This window comes from Papio anubis, chromosome 16 (assembly GCF_008728515.1).
Source record: "Papio anubis isolate 15944 chromosome 16, Panubis1.0, whole genome shotgun sequence".
NCBI lineage: Eukaryota > Metazoa > Chordata > Mammalia > Primates > Cercopithecidae > Papio > Papio anubis.
The window spans coordinates 52,901,431-52,927,698 of record NC_044991.1 but is presented as its reverse complement, the minus strand read 5'-3'; the positions used below and the strand labels follow the sequence as shown (position 1 = coordinate 52,927,698).

Genomic DNA, 26,268 nt, shown 5'->3' with positions numbered 1-26,268 from the left:
GTTGTAATTACATGCTGAAATAAAACTCTTAAATACAGATTTTGGAAGCACATTTTCAAACTATAATCTTACAAGGTATTTTATTCGTTATTTGTTCTGTAAAGAAATTTAATTAAATACAGAGAAGGAAAAAGAAAATACAAAACTCACCCATATCATACCATTTAGGGATAATCACCATCAACATTTTCACATATAATCTTTGAGCTTTTTTCTAGGCATTATATTACACACACTCTTTTTTTTTTTTTTTTTTTTTTTGAGACAGAGTCTTGCTCTGTGGCCCAGGCTGGTGTGCAATGGCATGATCTTGGCTCACTGCAACCTTGCCTCCTGAGTTCAAGTGATTCTCCTGCCTCGGCCTCCTGAGTAGCTGGGATTAAAGGCACGTGCCACCACACCCAGCTAATTTTTGTATTTTTAGTAGAGACAGGGCTTCACCATGTTGGCCAGGCTGGCCTGGAACTCCTAACCTCATGATCTGCCCACCTCCGCCTCCCAATGTGCTGGGATTACAGGTGTGAGCCACTGTGCCCAGCCTATACATACTCTTAAAAAGCCTAGACATAAAAGCTTCTCTATTATCTTTAGAAGGCATTAATAATGGACTAAAATATTCTCCTATACTTTCCATAGGATTTTAATATTGATTAAATTTGATAATATGCCAAACAATAGCAAATATGTAACAAATTAGGCAAATTATTAAGTATTAAATGCAAGAAATAGTCCTGTCACTTAAAATAACCAGGCTAAATTCTTTTCTGAAATCCTCAAATTTCTGAAGTTTAAAAACTAAAATAGTACTATATATTTCTTCAAATCATTAATTCTGGGATACTAAATAAAATTATCTTTTTCTCTAGCCAAATACTTCCCTGCTATAACAGTTCACCTTAAAAATGTAATGTGAAATTGCTCTTTTAAAAATATGGTGACTTTCATATCCATTATACTAAAAAGAAAATCAATTTAATTCTAGATGATGTTTACTATAACATTTTTCCTGAAACATTTTTTAAATGTGTTTTTTAGACATCAAACTTTCTAAACCTCAAAAGTTGCAAATATAGGCCAGGCGTGGTGGCTCATGCCTGTAATCCCAGCACTTTGGGAGGCCGAGGCAGGCAGATCACTTGAGGTCAGGAGTTCGAGACCAGCCTGGCCAACATGGTGAAACCCCATCTCTACTAAAAATATAAAAATTAGCCAGGCATGGTGGCACATGCCTGTAATCCTAGGTACTTGGGTGGCCAAGGCAGAAGAATCCCACGAATCTGGGAGGCGGAGGCTGCAGTGAGCTGAGATCGCGCCACTGCACTCCAGCCTGGGCGATAGAGCGAGACTGTGTCTCAAAAAAGAAAAAGAGAAAGAAAAAGAAAAGGGTGCTATGAATATAATATTAAATGTCAAAAAGAGATACAGTTGGCATAGCAGAGAGTTTGCTTTAATTCAGATGTCAGGGGAACTTTATAGACTGTTGACAGCAGTATCTTTAATCAGGTAAGAACAGTCCTTTGGATTAAATTTGATAGGGAACATATTTTAGTAGCAATTTTAACAACTCCACTCTCATCTACCCACTACCCGACTGCATAAAACTACCTAGACTTGAATAGAATAGCATATTTGAGGAACAGTCCAAAGGGCCAGGTAAACAGATGACAGAATTATGTCTATCATCATTCAGACTACAAACACACATTGGTTGGTAAACTGTTACAATATAGAAAAAAAAAGAACCTAGTTTTAAAATACACTGAATTTCCAAAGTTGTTAAACCTACTTTATTAAACTTTAGAAGGCAATCTTAAATTTTCAGCTTTACTTCCTTAAAAAAAAATTAACAGGCCGGGCGTGGTGGCTCATTCCTCTAATCCTAGCACTTTGGGAGGTCAAAGCGGGTGGCTCACCTGAGGTCTGGAGTTAAAGAACAGCCTGACCAATATGGAGAAACCCTGTCTCTACTAAAAATATAAAAATTAGCTGGGCACAGTGATGCCTGTAATCCCAGCTACTCGGAAGGCTGAGGCAGGAGACTCACTTGAACCCAGGAGGTAGTTTGCAATGAGCCGAGATCGCACCACTGTACCCTGGCCTGGGCAACAAGAGTAAAACTCCACTTCAAAAAAATAAATAAATAAAAACTAACAACTGAGCATTGGGAAATTCAGAATCTCAGCGATAACTCCAAAACATGCAATCCTTTTATTTATTTATTTTTTAATCCTGGTCTCATTGTACATGCAATACTTTCTAATATATTATCTGTAATAACTTATTCTTTAAGATCTACAAAAAGAAAACAGTTCTGAAAGAACACATTCTGACAAAGTCTGCCAAAATTTTAAGCTTTTTGGAGTAACATGGGAGATAGATCTTTGGAGAAAAAAGTAATGATGTCAATCTAAGACAATATTCCATTAACAATACTGGCAGAGTTATTCCACAATTTAGTATACATAATGTCAGACGACTGCAGAAATGTTTCCAAACATGCATATTAACAAAAATATTTTAAAAAATTTCTTCCTACAAGAATAAGTCTTCATGATTGTTTTCTTGAACAGTTACTGACATCACTCAGTTATACCAAGCACTGAGAGAAATAAATAAGACTATCCAATATGTAGATTGGAAGTTTGTTTTTTAACAAATCACCAAGCAAAATTATTAGTTAGCCATGTAATATCACTGCTTGCATATATCACAAATTTTTAAAACTTTTACTGATTGTTATCCTTCCACAATTTTGAAAACAAACTGAATGTAAAGGGGGGGGGTCTGAGGAATCAAGGCTGCGTGTGGTGGCTCCTGCCTGTAATCCCAGCACGCCGGGAGGCTGAAGCAGGTGGATCACCTGAGGTCAGGAGTTCGAGACCAGCCTGGCTAACATGGCGAAAGCCTGTCTCTACTAAAACAATACAAAAATTAGCCAGGCATGGTGGTTGCATGCCTGTAATCCCAGCTACAGATTGGGAGGCTGAGCCTCCCAAGATTGATTCTTCCAGAGGCTGAGCCAGAAGAATCACTTGAACCCAGAAGGCGGAGGTTGCAGTGAGCCGAGATCGCGCCATTGCACTTCGGCCTGGGCGACAGAGCAAGAGTCCATCTCAAAAAAAAAAGAAAAAAAAAAATTCTCTATTTTTAGTACAACCAGTAAAAGAAATAGTCATCTAGGCATGAGTAAAGCAAAGGAAGCTAGGCCAACAGACTCTCTGAGAATGTTCAAATCTCAAGTTAACAGCTGACAGTATTTACCATTCAGAAGAATTTTAGATACTAATAAACTATTGTACAAAATGACAAACTAGACTATTCTGAAAATAAACAATTATCTATCGCAGGTGACTGATTATCTTGTTAAAGGACTTAAAACTCAAGGGAGATAGAGGTCAAAATAAGACAGTTTGTAATGAATCTAAGTGAATGTTAGCAACTATGAAAGTCAGAAACATAGATATGTGCTGAAAAAGAAAGATGTATTTCTACAAAAATGAAAGAAAAATTTCAAAGGATATAATGAAAAACTGGCTAACATTTCACTATGAGGAAACATCCCTAATTCTACCCACAAGCAAAGAGGGGTTGACACGGAAAAAAAAAAAATGTTGAAATTACATGTTAATTCAAAAAGTATCTTTGGTGAAGATGTGACATCAGGACTATCTGCAGATTCCTACCAATGTTTTCATTCCAGGAATACTCACTACTTTTGTGTGCTATGTTCAAATAAGATAGTATTTTGTTTTGTCATCTGTGAAATTATTTTAAAATGTAACATATTAACACCTTATCCTAATTCACAAAGAGAATATGTAGCTGTGAAAAAGTGAGAAAAAGGATTTCAGGACTCTTCTAAACTAAAAGGAATATGCCAGAAAAAGCAATGCATGGGAGAAAAATATGAATGATAAAATTTCATTTACTCAATAAAATTTTGCAATGAAAGGATCTAAAAATCTATAGTTCAAATCTTTTGTTTTATAGATGAGGAGGCTAAAGCCTAAAGGTCAACTGGCTTGTCCATAATCGCAAAACTTTTAGCTTTAGTTCCAAAACTGCCTGGGTAGATTACCTCCTAAAACTTTCAACCCAGTAACATTAACCTTTCTCCCATTTCAGCTTTTTAATGCTTCCATTATTTATTTTCCTATCATTTTTTACATTCGTAACATTATGTATTCCAATAATTTACATCATTTCACAATTTAAACTGCCTTGCACATTACTTCTATTATTTGACAATGTACAACTAGACAAAGTTTCATAATACTTCTATTAAAAATGCTTTATTTAAAAAGCGCCACCGACTTTTTTAAAGTGTCACATTAAGCTGGCATGTGGAGAAAAAAACTGTAGCCATATGCATGGGATTTTATGTAGCTATTTACTCGATTCCATGAAAAACATACTTACCGTGGCAGCCCCTGCATCACACGGTACATGTGTACACGATACAGAGCACCTACTTAAAGAAACACACTCACCAACACATACTGTAAACTTTTGCAAGTATTACAAGGGGAAAAACTTGTTTTTACTGTTAAGCAGACTTCTTGCCAATTTTTTCAAAAGGTATTTTGGACTGATCTGCTGCTTTTGGTTACATTTTCAATGAAGAGGATAAATACTTAGGTTGGCTTAATTTGACCTGTGTTGACAATAGTCTTACTTTAGAAAACTATGCCCAAATAACTCATTATCATCTTTCTCGTCCATACTCCCCTTTCTAAGTAAAATTTAGTTGCTTTCACATATTACAAAGCTAAATTTCATACACCAGGATCCTCAGGTAAGCCTGCTGTGTCTATGACCTACGTATTTACACATAATTGCTTAAGTTATACTAAAGAACTTTACCATGATGCATAACCCCATGCCAAATCAATGAGATGCCCTTTTCTTAAGTTAAAGTGAAACCATTGTCAAGAAAAGCCAACACAATGATCAACCACAATGTAATTTAAGTTCAATTACTGGGTATTCACAAAATATTCTTGGAATAAGAAACGTAATAGGTGCAAAAGACAGCTAAAGTGGGTTTGTCATTTTTTTCTCTTTTCTTTGTATAATGGTGGCTAAGAGAACGAGGTAACAGTGGCTGCTTGCATTTTTCACATGTAACAAAAACACTTAATGACTCCCAAAGGAAATACATTTTTTAACAAGATCTAATCCATGATTTGTTTCCTAGACCCCTGCCTAAACCCTTGTTCATATGCAGCCCAAGGGTGTCAAAGGTAAAAATCTGAAGGAAAAGAATCCTTTCAGCAAGTAAGTATCTTTAGAATAAATGGAAAAGGATTAACTTTTTTTTCTTTTCTGAATATGAAAACAATCCCAAAATAATGAATTGTGAACAGGCAGATTTAGAATAGATAATCCCAAAGGCCTCCAGAAAAGATAGGGGTCTATCAATAACATCTTTGAAAAAATCTAAAAAGAATCAATTAAATTTTGATCAGAGTTAATACAGCCACTAAGAGATGGCTGCTGTGAAATAATTTTTTTAATTACTCACTTAAAACAGGCTATATACTTCTCTAAATGTATTTACACCACACAAGGATTAAAAAACAAAACCAAAAGTAAAACCTCTGCAAGTGGTCCCTAACTAGTTTACAAAAGTAACTGAAAATGTACACTTATAGAGAACACATTAAAACCAATTTCATAAGAATATTGCAGAACATACTTACTACGTCTTTTTAAAATTCCATGGCAGACATCATCTGCCTTTGAAGTGGCTACTTCCTTGGTTTTGGTAAATTTTATTAATCAAGAGTTCTATTCCTTATTTGACCAAAGCAAATGCATTTTAATTTGAACGTTTTCAAACTTAAGTGAGTTGCTTTTGAAGGAAGTGCTAAAGAAACTGGAAACTAGATAAAGAAAACATACCTTTGGTTCTAAAAAGTACCCTTTGAAGTAGCGATACTGAACTGATACTCCTCTACTGAGTACAATGGTTGCTTTCCATAACATGCTGTGAAGAAAGAAAATTAAAAGCAGCAGCATCAATATCAAACTACAGTGCATAAAGACTTCTTAATTCACAAAAACCCTCAAATAAAACATGTGACCAATATCACTCATTTATTCCTACACAAAATTTTACAGGCCTACTCTGTAGCAGGCAATGGGAACACAGGAGTATATATTGCAGAAACAGCCTCATCTTCAAAGAGCTTCCTTTGCTGTGTGGGTAGATAGAAAAATAACCAAAAAAGGTAGATACAAGGAAGTTTTGGAGGAGGCTTTTAAAAGGAAGGAAGGTTTTAATGAGGAAGCGCTGTCTGAGCTGAGATCTACATGATGAGAAGGAACCAGCCACATAAAGAGCCAGGATAAGTTTCCAAACAGAAAATTCAAGTCATACAAAAGTGGAAGCCACAGTCAGAATCTTCTCTGACTTCCCATTTAGTGAGGGATGTTACATGGCTGATAAGAGACTTTGGGTCACAGCTTTTGTGTTACAAATGAGAGATAAACATGAATTACACTCCTGTTCTTGACTATCCCTTATTCTAAACTGTTCTACCCAGGCTCTGGCTATTCCTTAGACAAGCAGTCAGAACCTGTACCTTGTTTCAGGCCAATGTCTTTCTCTGAACTATGTTATTCCAACAGAAACTAAACATTTGACTCAACAGCTGCCTTAAGGTCAAGAATTCACTACAATTCATTACTGTAACCCATTTTTAGCTTCAAATAATAAACCAGTGGTATCCAAAGCATGGTCCCAGATCATCATTAGCAGCTGGTAGCTTCTTAGAAATGCAAATTCTCAGGCCCCACTCAGACCTACTAAATTAGGAACTCTGGGGGGTGGGGGCCCAGTAATCTGTATTTTAACAAGCCTCCAGGTAACTTTATTTTTTTATTTTTATTTTTTGAGATGGAGTCTCGCTCTGTCTCCGAGACTGGAGTGCAGTGGCGTGATCTTGGTTCACTGCAAGCTCTGCCTCCCGGGTTCATGCTGTTCTCCTGCCTCAGCCTCCCCAGTAGCTGGGACTACGGGCACCCGCCACTATGCCTGGCTAATTTTGTTTTTGTATTTTTAGTAGAGATGGGGTTTCACTGCATTAGCCAGGATGGTTTCAATCTCCTGACCTCATGATCCGCCCGCCTCAGCCTCCCAAAGTGCCGGGATTACAGGCGTGAGCCACCATGCCCGGCCACCTCCAGGTAACTTTTATGAACACTTTGAGAATCCCTGTCATAGACCATTAACCAAACCTTAATTCAGTATGAGTAGTTTAACCCTACCTGGTTCTGCTAAGACAGGTTTTAGGGCATTGTCCTCACTCTGATACAATCTTAGCTCCTAAATTAAATACAGATATAGCTCACTGTATTGCACTTTATTATACTTCACAGATACTGTGTTTTTTACAAATTGAAGGTTTGTGGCAAACCTGAGTCCAGCAAGTCTATCAGTGCCATTTTCCCAACAACATGTGCTTACTTCGTGTCTATGTTACAGTTTGGCAAATCTCATGTTTCAAACTTTTTGTTATTATTATATCTGTTACGGTGATTACATGCTACAGAAAAATCTTTCAATGAAAGGAACGGTTAATCAATGTGGTAAACTTCATTTTTTTTCTTTTTTTTTTGAGATGCAGTCTCGTTCTGTCGCCCAGGCTGGAGTGCAGTGCCATAATCTCGGCTCACTGCAAGCTCCGCCTCCCGGGTTCACGCCATTCCCCTGCCTCAACCTCCTGAGTAGTTGGGACTACAGGCGCCCGCCACCATGCCCGGCTAATTTTTTGTATTTTTAGTAGAGACAGGGTTTCACCATGTTAGCCAGGATGGTCTCGATCTCCTGACCTCATGATGCGCCCGCCTGGGCCTCCCAAAGTGCCACCGCGCCCGGCCCATTGTCTTATTTGAAGAAATTGACACTGTCCTTCAACCTTCAGCAACCACGACTCTGATCAGTTAGCAGCCATCAACATCGAGACAAAACTCTCCACCAGCAAAAAGATTGCAATTCACTAAAGGCTCAAATGATTGTATCATTTTTTAGCAATAAAGTATTTTTTAATTAAGGTATGTACATTTTTAAAAATCACTGCTTTAAACAAACCAACATGGCACATGTATACATATGTAACAAACCTGCACATTGTGCACATGTACCCTAGAACTTAAAGTATAATAAAAAATAAATAAATAAATAAATAAATAAATAAATATCACTGCTTTAAAGCAAGAATAGCAAATGCTGCCAGGCATGGTGGCTCAAAACTGTAACCCAGCACTTTAGGAGGCTGAGGTGGGCGGATCACAAGGTCAGGAGTTCAAGACCAGCCTGACCAACATGATGAAACCACATCTCTACTAAAAACACAAAAATTAGCCAGGCGTGGTGGCATGCGTCTATAACCCCAGCTACTCAGGAGGCTGAGGCAGGAGAATCGCTTGAACCTGTGAGGCCGAGGTTGCAGTGAGCCCAGATCACACCACTGCACTCCAGCCTGGGTGACAGAGTGAGACTCCATCTCAAAACAAAAACAAAAAAAGAATAGCAAATGCTTGGCACATGTTCCCTAATTTTCCCCAACAAGCCTCAGAATTCTTTTCAACAGAGGTTTCCAGGCAGACTCTTCCAATTCAGAATAGAAAGTTGCCATTTCTGCTACCCCAAAAGGAAAAAAAAAAGGGGGGGGGGGGGGGGGGGCAAATTCCCAGTACTACCTCATCTATAAAACAGTTGGAGCATGTGAAACTAGCCCCAGATGTGCAGAGTAGAATTAGTAATAAGCTTTGAAAACTGTGCTGCAGCCACTCTCTCAGCCATTATTTCTCAATCTCCAGGATCTAGGTATGTGTATTTTTTTTCAAGTCCTCCCAAGTGATTCTAATGTGATCCCTGGTAAAGAACCACTAAATGAAAATAAGAGATAAAGAAGGCAAAGCAGCGAGTCTTTTTACTTCACTTGTCTAAGCAAACGTGGCAAATTTAAGAATGAACCAGAACCCAGGCTTACACCCAGAACGTTGGGAGGCCGAGGCAGGAGGGAAGCTTGAGCCCAGGAGTTCAGGAACAACCTGGGTCTCAACATAGTGAAACCTCATCTCTATAAAAAAAATTTTAATTAGCTGGGCATGATGGTGTGCATCTAGCTACTCGAGAGGCTGAGGCAGGAAGATCACTGGAGCCCAGGAGTTTGAGGTTAGAGTGAACTGAAATCACGCCACTGCACTCCAGCCTGTGTGACAGAGTGAGATCCTGTCTAAAAAAATTTTTAAAAGGCTGGGCACAGTGGCTCAAGCCTGTAATCCCAGCACTTTGGGAGGCCGAGGTGGGTAGATAACGAGGTCAGGAAATCGAGACCACCCTGGCTAACACGGTGAAACCCCGTCTCTATTAAAAAAATACAAAAAAAATTAGCCGGGCATGGTGGCGGGCGCCTGTAGTCCCAGCCACTCGGGAGGCTGAGGCAGGAGAATGGCGTGAACCCGGGAGCGGAGCTTGCAGTGAGCCAAGATCGCGCCACTGCACTCCAGCCTGGGCGACAGAGCAAGACTCTGTCTCAAAAAAAAACCAACAACAACAACAAAAAAAATTCAAAGAAAGAATCAGCACTGTTTGGTGAAGACAAAATTATCTGATGAAATTAAATCAAAACCAGGAAAGACAGATAGTCATGTAGTAGTTTAGTGCAACTGCCTAATTCTGAATTGCCCTTATATCCTTTCCCAAAATACCATAAAATCTACAAGGAGGGCAAATGAAACCACAAGTGACCCACATCTTCAGCGGTATTAGGAAATGATACCATGACCTTCAAGTTATCTCTAAGTGGAAAAAAATTCCAGGAAAGCTCTAGCTGCTATGAGCCTGTGGGTAGGGAGAGCTGGTAAGAGAAAGCTTAAGACGCTCCCTGAAAGAGAGGGGCACAGCAGACTTAGATGTAGAGTATATTAAAATTCCAAAGAAACACAATTCTAAAACTCATGAATATTGTCTAAAGGCACATGGATTCCTGTGTCATCTACTCCCTTCTCCCTGTAAAACACTGTTTATCTGCCACCTGTGAATCAGCTCTATTTCACTGTACATGCACAACATATGAACAACTGGTCCTCTTAAAGTTGTTAAGTGTCTTATCCTGTTCATAACTTTTTGACCAAGTTGGCTGAAACTGACTTAGGACAGGCAAGGGTGTGTTTTAGAGACAAGTTCAGAAAGATAAGAGGTTTCACTTCAGACCAGAGTGGCTGATCAGAAAATCAAAGAAAAAACAGCCACTTGAAGGAAATACTAGTCTTTGAAAGACTAGTAAAGAATATATACTACTGAAATAATACAATTTACCAATAGAACTCTTATAAGAAGAGCTGAGAATTGGCTGAGAAAATGTTTGATACTAGTGACAAACTAGAAAAAAGGGAGTTCTGTGTTTTTTTATTTTCTATCCCTTAGCTTCCATTACTGTTGTTTTACCTTCCTTTGTTATTTTCCTCTGCTTTACCACCGGTGCTCCTCAAACTATTTGCTGTCAATGACCAGCAGTTTTTGTTTCCTTTACTCAACCTGTTTGGTGACCAATATTCTCATCTACATACCCAGTTCAATGAGATGTGCCCACAGTGACATGCATGGAGTCAAACTGCTATACCCATTTCTAAATGCTTGCTCTCAATTTTTGTATTTCTCACATCATGGATTGACTTTTTAAAAAGTCTTTTGGACTGGTACTGGTGCACAGGCCACATTTTAAGTCATGCTGCTCTACAGGAAAATAGAGCCTTAGCAATCACCTAATCTGGCACTGGATATACTTGTATGCTATTTAGGAAAACCTATAACACTTCCAACTATCCACAGCGGGGTAAGTGCCACCTCTGCTGACATCCACTCATTTATGCTAACGCCTTTACTGTGTAGATGAGGTAACTGAGGCCTACAGACATCAGTTGCCTGAGCTCACACTTAACTGCAGAAGAGTGGCTGACACCTAGATTTACCTTTCTCCATCCGCTGGGCCCATACTAAGTTTACTGATGGATTCAATGCCACTAGTGAATACATTTCTTTATTTTAGCTAAGATATCTAAGTATGTGTTCCACTCTCAGCTCCTTTTAACACTAATACTTCAAGGAAATACTTTTATAAGCAAATACAAAAATTAGATCTCTTATCAAGAATATGTACTGACAATTAAAAAAATAAATCAGAAAAAATGAAAAAAAAAGAAAAGAATATATATTGACAAGACAAATGATAATGCCTTAAAATGTTTCTTTAAATAAGAAAGCAAGGTGGGAGGATCTCAGGTCCAGGAATTTCAGATCAGCCTGGGCAACATAGCCAGACACCACCTTTGTGCCAAAAAAAAAAAAAAACCCCAAAAAACAAACAAAAAATGCCATCTCCACACCAAAAATAAAACACACAAAAAAACCCCACAATTAACTAGGCATGGTGATGGGTGCCTACAGTCACAGCTACTCAGGAGGCTGAGGTGCAAGGATGGCTTCAGCCCAAGAGTTCAAGGCTGCACTGAACTAGGATCACACCACCCTACTCTAGCTTGGGTGACAGAGCGAGACCCTGTCTAACTAATTATGGTGGTAAGTACCTAAAGAACCAGTCAAGAAGTAAAAGTGTATTCAATTATCCTGAGTTGTAAAAATAAAAAATAAATTACAAAAAAAAAGAAATGAAAGTGGTTGAGAGGCGGGGATTACCGGTAAGAAAGGAACCTGTTTTTACCACACACATTTTGTAAAATTATTTCACTCATAAAACTATGCAACATGATAACGATGATAAAAATTAAAACTAAAAGAAAAAATACCAAGATATCTTAAAAGCCCCTAAAATCCTAAGGTTAATGTCACAGTTATTCTGTAACCTCACATTTCCATACTCACCTTTCACCTGTGTCATTCTCTGGAAGAAGAGCCACAGCATTTTGAGGATTCCAGTTTCCCAAAGCATCACAGCTTCCACATATTGCAAAAACTTCTCCTAAAGAAACAGAACAATCAGTCACAGAGAAACAGAACAATCAGTCATAGTGGGACAAGTAGGGAAGTTTGCATTAGTTCAACCAAATGTGCTGCCTCCTTTAGCAGAGATGAAGGAGCCTCACTAGATATAGGTTTGGGCCCAGGTACCTACCACTCACTAACACCTGCCTATTAACTCGACTCACCCTTCTAGAACCAAAGCCAGAGAAAAGGCAGAAGGCATACGGATGTTTTCTTCATCTGTTCAACTACTCATTGAGCCAGTAACAAGCATCCAAGAATACACATGGGATAAAACCACAGTCTGTGCTTTCAAGACAGCTTCCAATTTTAACAGGCAAACACTATATGTCTATCAGTACTCTAAAGGGTCATTAATATTTTCTAGAAAGTCAAACAGTAGCTATTAATAAGTTTCACATCAAGAACATTATCAAGGCCAGGCGTGGTGGCTCACACCTGTAATCCCAGCACTCTGGGAGGCTGAGGTGGGCGTGTGGGGGCAGGTGCCTGTAATCCCAGCTACTCGGGAGGCTGAGGCAGGAGAATTCACTTGAACCCAGGAGGCAGAGGTTGCAGTGAGCTGAGATCGCACCACTACACTCCACCCTGGGCAACAGAGCAAGACTCCATCTCAAAAACAACAAAAACAAAACTTCAATGAGAGAGCAGAAATGTAATTAAAAACCCATCAAAACAAAGACTTGCATAGTTGGAAAATCTAGTACTTCTTTTTTGGTTTTTGGAGATGGAGTTTTGCTCTGTTGCCCGGGCTGGAGTGCAGTGGCATGATCTGGGCTCACTGCAACCTCCACTTCCCGGGTCCAAGCAATTCTCCTGCCTCAGCCTCCCTAGTAGCTGGGATTACAGGTACACACCATCACGACTGTGTAATTTTTGTATTTTTAATAAAGATGGGATCACCATGTTAGCTAGGTTGGTCTTGAACTCCTGACCTCAGATGATCTGCCTGCCTTGGCCTTCCAAAGTGCTGGGATTACAGGCATGAGCCACCCCATCTGGCCAAAATCTAGTACTTCTTAACTAAAGTAATGACTATCATTTCTTTTGAACACTTATCAATAGACTTTAAAAGCCAACATATAGCTACCACCTCTTCTTGCTAAATTTTATATATTTTGCAGAACACACTTGGATAAAAGTAAGTAGAAGTCTCTGACTTAAATATCAACACATTCTGAATACAATTAAAATTCATAAAGAAAAAGATAATGAACTGAGTCCAACTGCCAATTTGGCTCAAGACAGACTCCTCCACATTCTGAGAACAGCTGGGATTCCAAGCTTGAGGCACCGCTCTAGTAAGACTAGAATTGTACTCAGCTTTAGCCACCTGCATGAGCATTTTGTTAGCTTGGACTGCCTAAAACTTAACTAAAATTCCAAGTGTGACAGTCATTCAGATTTCAGGGCTCTAAATACATGTGGGCCAGGCACAGTGGCCCATGCCTGTAATCCCAGCACTTTGGGAGGCCAAGGCAGGGAGATCACTTAAAGCCAGAAGTTCGAGAACAGCCTGGCCAACATAGCAAAACCCTGTCTCTACTAAAAATACAAAAACGCCAGGTGTGATTTGCTGATGCCTATAATGCCAGCACTTTGGGAGGCTAAGGTGGGCAGGTCACTTTAGGTCAGGAGTTCAAGATCAGCCTGGCCAACATGGCGAAACCTTGTCTCTACTGAAAATAAAAAATTAGCCGGGTACAGGCCGGGTGCGGTGGCTCACGCCTATAATCCCAGCACTTCGGGAGGCCAAAGCTGGCGGATCACTTTAGGTCAGGAGTTCAAGACCAGCCTGGCCAACATGGTAAAACCTTGTCTCTACTGAAAATAAAAAATTAGCAGGCACAGGCCGGGTGTGGTGGCTCATGCCTATAATCCCAGCACTTTGGGAGGCCAAAGTTGGCGGATCACTAGGTCAGGAGTTCAAGACCAGCCTGGCCAACATGGTGAAGCCCTATCTCTACTAAAAATACAAAAATTAGCTGGGTGTGGTGGCACGCACCTGTAATCCCAGCTACTCGGGAGGCTAAGGCAGAAGAATCGCTTGAACCCGGGAGGCCGAGGCTGCAGTGAGCTGAGATCCTGCCACTGCACTCCAGCCTGGGCAACAGAGCAAGACTCTGTCTAAAAAAAAAAAATTAGCTGGGTGTAGTGGTGGGTGCCTGTAATCGCAGCTACTCAGGAGTCTGAAGCAGGAGAATTGCTTGAACCTGGCAGGCCGAGGTTGCAGTGAGCCGAGATCACGTCACTGCACTCCAGCCTGGGCAACAAAGTGAGACTCCATCTCAAAAAAAAAAAAGGCTGGGCACAGTGGCTCCCACCTGTAATCCAGCACTTTGGGAGGCCCAGGCGGGTGGATCACGAGGTCAGGAGTTCCAGACCAGCCTGGACAAGACAGTGAAACCCTGTCTCTACTAAAAATACAAAAATTAGCCGGGCGCCATGATAGGCACCTGTAATCCCAGCTACTCAGGAGGCTAAGGCAGGAGAATTGCTTAAACACAGGAGGCGGAGGTTGCAGTGAGCTGAGATCGTGCCACTGCACTCTAGGCTGGGCGCAGAGCAAGACTCCGTCTCAAAAAAAAAAGTCACGTTTTCAACAGAGTTTACAATCTGTCACTCAAATAATTCTAGAAAATATCCAAGAGGTGCTATAAAATAGGGCCAGAACCTACTGGAATCAGGAGGCTGGCCCTAACCTAGTGGAATCTGGAGGCTAGCAGTGGGGACAGGGGAGAGAAGGAACAGGGGGAGTATGAGAGTGGGCAAAGATCTAGGCAGAGGAAACAGCATTTGAGAAAGTCCTAAAAGAGGATAGAAAGGAGGAAGGAATGCAGCACATTTAAGGAACTGAAAGGCCTGTATAGCCAGAGTACATAAAACTGAGAGGTACCTCAGTTTTATGAGAGCCCAGGTGTGATACGGCTTTGACATGCTATCTTACACTAAAATTATCTCACAGCACTTTAAGGGACTGCAAAAAATACAATGAGGCTAAAAACATATTCACACATAGGAACAAGGTTATCCCAGCCAATTGTTTCACCAACTTATTCTTTCTTTCTTTCTTTCTTTCTTTTTTTTTTTTGAGACAGAGTCTGGCTGTCACCCAGGCTGGAGTGCAATGGCATGATCTCAGGTCACTGCAACCTCTGCCTACTGGGTTCAAGCAATTCTCCTGCCTCAGCCTCCCAAGTAGCTGGGATTACAGGCACGTGCCACCACGCCCGGATGATTTTTGTATTTTTAGTAGAGACGGGGTTTCACCATGTTGGCCAGGCTGGTCTTGAATTCCTGACCTCAAGTGATCTGCCCACCTCGGCCTCCCAAAGTGCTGGGATTACAGGCATGAGCCATTGCGCCTGGCCTACCAACTTCTTGCACTAGCAAAGTTTCCTTCATTTTAATGCTGCCTAGAAACCACAGCCCAACCATCTCTGTCCTGTGCAAAGTTAAGTATAAATTCACAGCTTTTTTGGGAAAACATGAGAACAAGACAGTGTTTGAGGAGGTTTTTGGTGTGCTTACTATGCTCCAAGTACATTTCTGATATCAGGCAGGACCTACAGATATTTTCATCTAAAAAATCAGGTGCACTCTAATAGCAACTCCATATTTAAGGTAATCCAGATAAGAAACATGCTAATTTAATTTTAATTGTTTTAAAGTAAAACTTTAAAAATACCTGGTAAAAGAGTTCCTCTTATTTCAAAGGCAACCTGAGAAGGTGTCATTCTGATGGATTTCTTTTATGATGTTGTGCTAGAAAAAAAAAAAAGTAACTTACAGTATAAAAATATTAGCATTAGATAGCCACCATCAAGAAACAATTTCAACCATTTATATTTTTAAAAGCAATATTTAATGTCTTTGCAGTTTTATGGTGGGGTTTTGTTTGTTTGTTTGTTTTAAAGTAACTTTAGTGCGGGGTGGGGGTAGGGGAAAGAAACAAGTGAAAAAGCAAAAAATAAACCAGGCACAGTGCCTCATGCCTGTAATACAAACACTTAAGGAGGCTGAGGCAGGAGGATGACTTGAGCTCAGGAGTTTGAGACCAATCTGGGAAACACAGTGAGGTCCTATAGCTACAAAAAAAAAAAAAAAAAAAAATATATATATATATATATATATATATACACACACACACACACACACACACACACACACACACACACACATATACACACACACACACATTAGCCGGGCATGGGGAACATGCCTGTACTTCCAGCTACAGATTGACACTGAGGTGGCAGGATCACTTTAGCACAGGAGGTTGAGGCTGTAGTGAGCTGTGATTGTGCCACTGTACTCTAGTCTGAGTGACAGAGCAAGACCCTGTCTCAAAAAAACAAAACACAGTCTGAATAAAGCTTTTTTTTATTAAAGCAAAAAATGAAAATGAATCTCAATTATGAGCAAAAAAAAAAAAAAAAAGATTAATTTCAGAGTCCTTATATATACAGTGACTCAATTACTTGGGAAGTATCTAGCAAGTTTGAAGCCTAGTGCTACAAAGCTATTCTTTAAGAATGTATGCCCAAAAAGAAAACAAGACAGAATGCACGCCTGAAATACACATTGTAAAACAAAGTATCCAAACTTGTTATTTTTTAAGTTGTCAACATTCTCTTGCTACATACTTTCTCTTCTGATAAGCAGCTGTTCTGAATTCAACCCTATCTTTCCTGACCCGGGTAATACTGTGGTAGAGAAGAGAAACAACTATCGCTAATTTTTTCATTTCTTCCTTGTCAAAGGAATCTGTTTCCCATCCACTAACTTAAATACCTAAAGGAATATAAAAAATAGATTAATACACACATACATATAATATACTTTGAGATACTTACATAATTTAAGTGGACAGAAAACATACTCCATCCAAAGACACACCATATTCTACATAACTTCTCCAACACCCCCCAAAAAAACCTTTGCCCCCAACCCACCAATGTTCCTACAAGAATTCCAATCACATCTTTATTCTGCATCATGAACATTACCAGCTTAAATTTCATTTGCATTTATATATTACCTTACAAAACAATTCTAAAGTACCTTGCATAGCTACCTTTCATAGTCACTTTTCCAGTTCTGCTTCGCTCCCTCCCCCTCCCCCCGAGTCATTTAATGAACACTGCTACGCAAAATTCACCACACTTCCCAGTCAAGGTAGATAGATTTATACCAGCAGTTCTCACCAAAGGCAATTCTGCCCTCCAGGGGATTATCTGGTAATATCAGGAGGCATTTTTGGTTGTCACAACTGGGAGTGGCACTCCTAGCATCTAGCGGGTAAAGGCCAAAGAGTGCTGCTGAACACCATACAATACACAGAACAGCCCTCCACAAATAATTAATTGTCCAGCTCCAAACATCAATGGGCTCAGGTTGAGATGAGGGCCAAGAGTCCAGGCTCCATGTTAGCTATAAACTATGTATCATCACATTTACATCAATTATAAAATGTAACACTGATATATATATATATATTTATAAATGTACATTGTCAAATATTCATCTCACAGAGCGCAAGACCACTAGTGTGGAGTCATGTCATATTTGGATACGAAATTCCCTATTTGGCAACTCTACCATTTTGGTTAGAACACACAATACTACACTAGTGAAAACCTTCCCTTTGGTCAGGCACAGTGGCTCATGCCTGTAATCCCAGCACTTTGGGAAGCCAAGGCGGGTGGGTCACCTAAGGTCGACCAGCCTGGCCAACATGGTGAAACCCTGTCTCTACTAAAAATACAAAAATTAGCTGGGCATGGTCGTGGGCACCCATAATCCCAGCTACGCAGGACGTTGAGGTGGAAGAATCGCTTGAACCTGGGAGGCAGAGGTTGCGGTGAGCAAAATTCGTGCTACTGCACTCCAACCTGGGCAACACAGCGAGACTCTGTCTCAAAAAAAAAAGAAAGAAAGAAAGAAAAAAGGCCGGGCGTGGTGGCTTCATTCCTTATAATCTCAGCACTTTGGGAGGCCTGGGCGGGCGGATCATGAGGTCAGGAATTCAAGACCAGCCTGGCCAACACAGTGAAACCCCATCTCTACTAAAAATACAAAAATTAGCTGGGCATGGTAGCACGTGCCTACAGTCCCAGCTACTCGGTAAGCAGAGGCAGAAGAATCACTTGAACCCGGGAGGCAGAGGTTGTGGTGAACCGAGATCACGCCACTGCGCCACTGCACTCTGCAACAGAGGGAGATGCCATCTGAAAAAAAAAAAAGAAAAGAAAAGAAAAAAAAAGACTTCCCTTCATCAAAATAATTTCTTATACTATCTTCTGCATCTAAGAGTAAACATGGTGGCCAGGCATGGTGACTCACGCCTATAATCCCAGCACTTTGGGAGGCTGAGGCATGAGAATCACTTGAACCCAGAAGGCAGAGGTTGCAGTGAGCTGAGATTGTGCCACTGTACTCCTGCCCGGGTGATGGAGTGAGACTCTGTCTCGATTTAAAAAAAAAAAAAAAAAGGCCTGACATTTAAGTTACTGAATTAAATTTATGAGAGCAAATAGTCCATCACCCATCAAAACGGCTGAATGACCAACTTCAATCTTAACCTATAAGGTGCGCTTTCATTTGGTGTTTACTGTTGCGGTTCTCAACTAAGGACAACCTCATATACATGATTAAATAGTTGGTATTTTGCTATTTGTTGACTAATTTTAACTAACTATTTTAATCAACCGAACGGAAATCAGATATTGTTCCTATGCACCAAAATCAACAGCTAGTACAAAATTATCTCTAGATTTCTACTGCATTAAGGCAAATGGAAAACTTAAGTAAATTTAATAAAAGGGAAATGAACTGATTATAAAAACTGAGTCTTTTATTCTCAAAGTTGTTTAGAAGAGTGACTACAGTAACTTAGCAGTAAACAGCTGCAGTAAATGTACTATACAAAGCTATATACACAAGCACAAAAACACCTCCCAGAAAACCTCTCCAAAAGTCAACAAAGCATCATCTTCCACTTGATTTACCAAAGTCAAGCAATCTGGTTTGATTTCCACCCCGAATGCCCTCCCTCTCCAAATTTGATACCATACCATATAAAAGCCTTGGGAGCTGTTCCAAATGCAATTTACTTGATTATGGACAGAGGCCAAAAGTCTGGTGCTGTGTTGAAGTATACAATTTTGGCATCCAGTTACCACCAAAACAGCAGTGACCAAGTAAAAAGACGACTGTGTTGTGGAACAAAAAATGTATGCACCCACCCATACATCTTCTTCTAAACAAGGAAAAAAAAAATCCCAACTTGGAAAGGAAAGGTCAGTTCTGGATATACATAAAAACAAGAGTAAGATGAAAAATGTTAGTCATTGTATGCACATGAGCTGACCAGATAATGTAACCAACTCACCTATTACCTCACATATAGACTACACTTTCTGAGATAGGCCTCTGCTTTTTGGTTTTTGAAAACATAACATCTATTTTGTAATCTTTGAAGAGAAAGACTAAACAGCATTCTCATCTGAGATTCTGAGTAGTATTTAAATAACCCTTTTTAAAAGACTCAAGCAATTAGCAAAATATGACATGGTAATCTACATTTTTAAAAATTTCAGAGTTCACACTACCTGACAAAATAAATTTTACTCTCTTCTTTTCCTCAAACTTTCCCCACACGTGACACTACTGATTTACCAGCCTGGGAAACAAAAGGGGTATGAAGTAAACCAAGGTACAGGGACATTTACTTTAGAGCTAAATTGAAGTCAGATATTTTTAGCTGAAGTGTTTTGCTGGCTAAAAGGAACATCTCTGTTTTCCTTTGAATTTTTTCAAGGAAAAAAGCTGTTTCCAATTATCCTTGCCCTTTCCTAGGCCTTGGCAGCTTTGATCCTCCTAACTAGCTAAATAAAGTAATATATAAAATGCCTACCTTTCCCTGAGTTAATTTTTGCTCATCTTGGTGAAGGATCACTACAACCCTTGCTACATTTCTGATAAGTTGTGACTGTCATTCTGATTCCGGTATACTTGAAGCCAATATCTTAATCAAACATGTTAAGACATTAATGGGTCTTTATTAAGAAAGTGTTTCTGGAATAGGTTTAATTAAACCAAGTTAATTCCTTGATCAACTTTCTAAACAATGCAGTAACATTTCCCAAATGTTTTCCATTCATTTTATCGTGATATTATTCTCATGCGTATGTTTCATACGTTTTTTTCCTGTTTTAACTCATACATAAAGATTTGATTCATCGACGTACTTTATGTACGTATCAAATTTTACTCACTTTGCTACGATGAGTTTTCTTTTGTGGTCATTATTTCTCAGAGTCCAGCTTTCCCATGTCGTTATTATGCAGATTTAAATGTTGTCTAGAATACTGGTTTTCTCTAGCTCTCGGTTCTTCCTAGTTCTTAAAACAGGAATGGACTGCACCACGTGCAGTTTTCTTGTTTGCTTGGTGTTATTTGTATCCATGACATTAGGAATTTTGAAAAAAAAAAAAAAAAGACTAATACCTTGTGTTTATTTCTTAGTTAAGTCACAACTCGTCAGAAACGTAGCACGGGGAAGCATGACGGGGTAGAGTAGTGGGTGAGAGCTGTGCAGAAATGGGAGGAGGTGACAGAAGAGTGTGAAGAAAAAACATCGGGTCCAAACATCCTGCTCGGTTCCATCAGTTCCTCTATGCAGGTCTACATCAGACTAAGACTAACAGCTGCCTTAAGGTGGAAGATCCTCTACAATTCACGCCCGATTTCTTTTCCAGCGGGCCAGTGGAGTCTGGGTAGAGGGCTGATAAGACACTTAAGTGATTGAGGCTCTCTCTCCTACCTCACTCAGCAAGGCAGTCTGAAGAGCTTTGGGAAAAGTAGAGCTTTGGAGAGAAGGGGCAGCCGACCTAAAAAATTGTATCGAGGGCACTCATGACTATTCCTGGAATCTTTTCCTAGGAAAGGCACTTTGGTTTCTTGGAATAACTGAATTATACAAGCATGCCCTAGACTACGTGTCCAGGCAATTTCAGAAAATAAGCAGTTGTCAAAACACGATGAGTAACTTAGGGACAGAGACCGGCGGTGAGCCAGGGGGCCGCTGTGGGGCAGGGGATGTCCCCAGAGGACCTCACCTGCATTTTTGGTGTCTTTGTTCCCGGACTCAGTACTCTGCATATTTGCGGTGGTCCTATGCTCCACTTACCCTGCTACGCCTCAAATGCTCCACGTATTTTTTAGAAGGGAACTAAGCCCCAGGCAGCCTAGCGGAAGCGCGGCAGTGAACAATAAAAGTCGAGTGCGTCCCAGCCACCGGTTTAGCGCAGCGAACGCCCGGCCGCCGTTCCCCCGCTGGCAGTGCCCGGCCCGAAGACCCCGCCTGCGCCTTGGCCCCGACGCCCCCAGCCCCGCCGCGTCCCGGGCCGCCCTGACAGCTCGGCCCGCCACGTGAGCGGCCGCCCGGCCCCCGCACCCGGCTCGCCGCCTCACCTGCCGGGTTCGCTAGTCCGCAGGTCCGCGTCGCCGCCGCCCCGCCCGAGAGCGAGGACCACAGGCAGAGGTACCGTGCGCCCGCCGTCCGCGCCTCGCCAGCGCTCCCCCAGGCGGCCTGCCGCGGCGCCGAGCGGCAGGAAGCGGCTACGCTCAAACCGGTTTCAGCTGCTCCAGACCAAACTGCCAGGCCACCCCAAGGGGCGGGGCCGGAGGGCGGTGGGGCGGGCCCTGACGTCACGCCCGGCGCCATCCCAGCCAATCGGCAGCCGCGCGCGGGGGGTGCGGGCCCGCGCGTTCCTGGAAAGGGCTGACGTCTGCGGCCGAGGGCCGCCGGGCATCCCCCATGTCCCCGCAGCCCTTCTTAGCCGACCCCAGCGCCAGCACCTTGACACCTGCCCTGGGGTCATAGGTGTGTACTGTGGTCCATCAAAGCCGCCTCAGAAATAACCCACGTGGGCCGGGCACGATGGCGCACGCCTGTAATCCCAGCACTTCGGGAGGCCGAGGCGGGCGGATCACGTAAGGTCAGAGTTGGAGACCAGCCTGGCCAACATGGTGAAACCCTGTCTCTACTAAAAATACAAAATTAGCCGGGCGTGGTGGCGCGTGCCTGTAATCCCAGCTATTCGGGAGGCTGAGGCAGGAGAATCGCTTGAACCCGGGAGGCGGAGGTTGCAGTGAGCCGAGATTGCACTCCAACCTGGGCAACAAGAGCAAAACTCCATCGGAAAGAAAGAAGGGAGGGAGGGAAGGAAGGAAAGAACTGACTGTGGAGCCTGGAGCTACAATTCAGAGTTGAGTTGTATTTTTTTCACGTGTTTGGAAACGGGGGAAATTACCAGTACTGATGTTTTCTGGAAACTGTCTTTCGTTGCAAAACAACAGTCACACTTAGATCAAATCATTAATTGAAAACGATTAAGTCACCTAAGCTGGATGAGAGTTTATACCCTTTGTACGCAAAGTGTGGTCGACAAGCCAGTAGCACCTGCCAGAACTCAGAATTGCAGACTCCCAGGACCATCCCAGACCTGCCCTATCAAATCTGCCTCTAGCAACATCCCCAGGTTAACAAGTATGCAAATTAAAGTTTGAAGGAACTTTTTTGAAAGCAGACTCTCCCTGCCAGAGTCGTAGTTTATTTTCTAAAAAAATGAGCCCTAACAAAAAAAATTTTATTTTTTTCCTCTCCTTTGGTGGTCTCCAGAAAGTTAATCAGCATTTGCCACTTGAAGTTCTCTTACGAAACTTTACAACTTGCCGGGCGCGGTAGCTCACGCCTGTAATCCCAGCACTTTGAAAGGCTGAGGAGAGGGGATCAGGAGGTCAAGAGATTGAGACCATCCTGGCAAACACGGCGAAACCCCGTCTCTACTAAAAATATAAAAATTAGTCGGTTGTGGTGGCACACGCCTGTAGTCCCAGCTACTTGGGAGGCTGAGGCAGGAGAGTTGCTTGAACCCAGAAGGTGGAGGTTGCAGTGAACCGAGATAGCGCCACTGCACTCCAGCCTGGCAACAGAGCGAGACTCCGTCTCAAAAAAAAAAAAAAAAAAAAAAAAAAGACTTTGCAACTCACCTAACTTACAGTGTTACCTTACCAGTATCAAAGTTACTCTCTGGTTAGTGTCCAATATAAACTTATATTAGCAGCTTTTACTTAAATAAAGTGAGATATTGAAAAGTAAAAAGAGGTCTGGTGCGGTGGCTCACGCCAGTAATCCCAGCACTTTGGGAGCCCAAGGCGGGCAAATCGCCTGAAGTCAGGAGTTTGAGACCAGCTTGGGCATCATGGAGAAACCCCATTTCTACTAAAAATACAAAAATTAGGTGGGTGTGGTCGCACGACTGTAATTCCAGCTACTTGGGAGGCGGGAGGCGGAGGAACTAGAATAACTTAAGCCTGGGAGGTGGAGGTTGCTGTGAGCCGAGATTGCACCACTGCTCTCCCACTTGAGTGACAGCTAGACTCTGGCAAAAACAACAACAAAACAAAACAGAAAACCAACTAAAAAGAACCACCTTTTGGGAGATGTTGAAGTTCTCTTACAACAAGACATAGAGAAATAGCTCGAGTTGCACGCTGGTTCAAAATGGGCCTACTAAAAATGTGTTTGGATTGGATGAGCTCTAGCTTTAGGTAGAATTTCTGGTTTTATAAATCGGAATGTTCTCTACCACATTTGATATTTAGCTTGGATTCAATCCCAGAAAATTTCTGACAATGTCATCCATTCAGTTAAATAATTAAGTGCCTGCTTTATGCTAGGCTCAGGATGCAATAGTTTTTTGATAGTACTCATTTTAATCCCAGATTTCTTAAAGAATTAAAATTCCTTCTGGTTATGTGCCATTACCCATTAAACTCTGCTGTTCTACATTTCCTACGTAGCTTGGAGTGAATTTCCTCTGTCATACTTCAGTGATGAATTTTTTCAGAAGAGCTTGTTTCCTTAAAATGTTTATAGATCTGTATTTTTCTTTTCTTTTTTTTTTTTTTTGAAATGGTTTTTTTTTTTTTTTTTTTTTTTTTGAGAAGGAGTTTAGCTCTTGTTCCCAGGGTGGAGTGCAGTGGGTGATCTCGGCTCACTGCAACCTCTACCTCCCAGGTTCAAGCAACTCTCCTGCCTCAGTCTCCCGAGTAGCTGGGATTACAGGCGCCTGCCACCATGCCCAGCTAATTTTTTTCTTTTTAGTAGAGATGGGGCTTCAGCATGTTGGCCAGGCCGGTCTCGAACTCCTGACCTCAGGTGATCCACCCACCTCAGCTTCCCAAAGTGCTGGGATTACAGGCGTGAGCCACCACACCCAGCCAGATCTTTATTTTTTTCTATAACCACCATTGAGTCAAGCTATTTGTCTAATGTTTATAGTGCCAGTTAATAGACCTAATCCAAGGTCTAATGTTTATAGTTCCGTTTAATAGACCTGCTCCTTCCCTAAATCCTTTTGAAATGACAGAAGAATTATACATGTTCAAAAGATGCCATCAATGGCCAGAAACAGGAATGTCTAGAACAGGGGTTCTTTTGGCTCCCCTGGGTCACGTTGGAAGAAGAAGAATTGTCTTGTGCCACACATAAAATACACTAACACTTTAGATAGCTGATGACCTTTTTAAAAATCACAAAAAAATTTATAAAGTTTTAAGAAAGTTTACAAATTTGTGTTGGGCTGCATTCAAAGCCATCCTGGCCCACATGTAGCCCCTGGGCCATGGGTTGGACAAGCTCATTCTAAAAGATATGGAATAAACCAGTAGCATTAGAAGACGGGCAGAGAGGCTGGGAGTGGTGCCTTACGCCTGTAATCCCAACACTTTGGGAGGTCGAAGAGGGCGGATCACGAGGTCAGGAGATTGAGACCATCCTGGCTAGCACAGTGAAATCCCATCTCTACTAAAAATACAAAACATTAGCCGGGCGTGGTGGCACACACCTGTAGTCCTAGCTACTTCGGAGGCTGAAGCAAGAGAATTGCTTGAACCTGGAAGACAGAGGTTGCAGTGAGCCGAGATCGCGCCACTGCACTCCAGCCTGGGCGACAGAGCCAGACTCCATCTCAAAATAAATAAATAAATAAAAAGACTGACTGAGAAGCATATACCATCCAAGAGAAGAAGGAATTCCTGCAGATGCCGTTTTACACAGCCTTGCTTAGAAATTCTTTGATAATGCAACGTATTTTAGATTACTCCAAAATCACGCTGCTCTGATTGGGATATTTAAGTAGAATATAGATAATTAGAATATAGGTAATGCATTCCCATATTCCTTTCTCCCAACACTCTGTGAAATGTTAACTTTTCTTTCCTTTATTTTCTTTTTTTTTTTTTTTTTGAGGCGGGGTCTTGCTCTGTTGCTGAGGCTGGAGTGCATGATCACAGCTCACTGCACCCCTGACCTCCTGAGCTCAAACGATCCTCCCACCTCCACCTCCCTAGTAGCTGGGATCACAGGTGTGTGCCACCATGCCATTACACCTGGCTAATTGTTTTTTACTTTTTGTATAGGTGGGGTCTCATCATGTTGCCCAGGCTGAACTTGAACTCTTAGTCTGAAGAGACTCTCCCACCTCAGCCTCCCAAAGTGTTGGAGTTACAGGCATGAGCCATGGCTCCCAGCCATAACTTTTCAAGCACATGGTTAATGAGATCAATTTAGGTCTTACCTGATTACTTCCAGAAAAGCGCCATATGTTTTGAATTATATAAAATATTTAACATTCATTCTTGTACTTGATTAAATAATGAAATACGTTACCTCATTTGTCTGAAATCAGGACCACAGGATCTCACCTTATGCCATCATTTTTTGAAAAACTGTAGTAAGGAGTCTGAGCCTACTCTGGCTCAGGAGGCTACCTGATTTAAAAAAAGAAAGAAAACAGTAACATTTCAGCCTGGGCAACAAAAAAGTGATTGTAGCTAAAATATGTATATATATATCTCCACGTCAGATATATGGCAAAATATGGTGGCACCAGGCAGTAGTACTAGCTACTCTAGAGGCTTAGAGGGGAGAATCTCTTGAGTCTGGGAGGTCCAGGCTGCAATGAACCATGATTGTACCTCTGCACTCCAGCCTGGGTGACAAAGGGAGGCTATGTCTCTTAAAAAAAAAAAAAAAAAAATCAGCAGTATTGATGCAAAAAACTCTAGACATAGAAGCCAGACATGGGCTTGAATCCTACCATTCACAAGTGGACGTTTTTTTTTTTGGACACAGAGACTCACTCTGTGACCCAGTCTGGAGTACAGTCTTATAATCTTGGCCC

General features: G+C 41.4%; 1 protein-coding gene across 1 annotated transcript in view; it reads right to left on the bottom strand.

Annotated features, from left to right (window-relative positions):
• Positions 1–21,606, bottom strand: part of GPCPD1 (glycerophosphocholine phosphodiesterase 1) — a 63,484-nt gene extending 41,878 nt beyond the window's left edge. Inside the window, 4 exon segments of the mRNA XM_031656573.1 lie at positions 5,905–5,989; positions 11,894–11,990; positions 15,702–15,778; positions 21,491–21,606. Coding sequence (XP_031512433.1) covers positions 5,905–5,989; positions 11,894–11,990; positions 15,702–15,750 — 231 coding nt within the window. The 5' untranslated portion in view covers positions 15,751–15,778; positions 21,491–21,606.
• Positions 21,607–26,268: the final 4,662 nt, after the last annotated feature.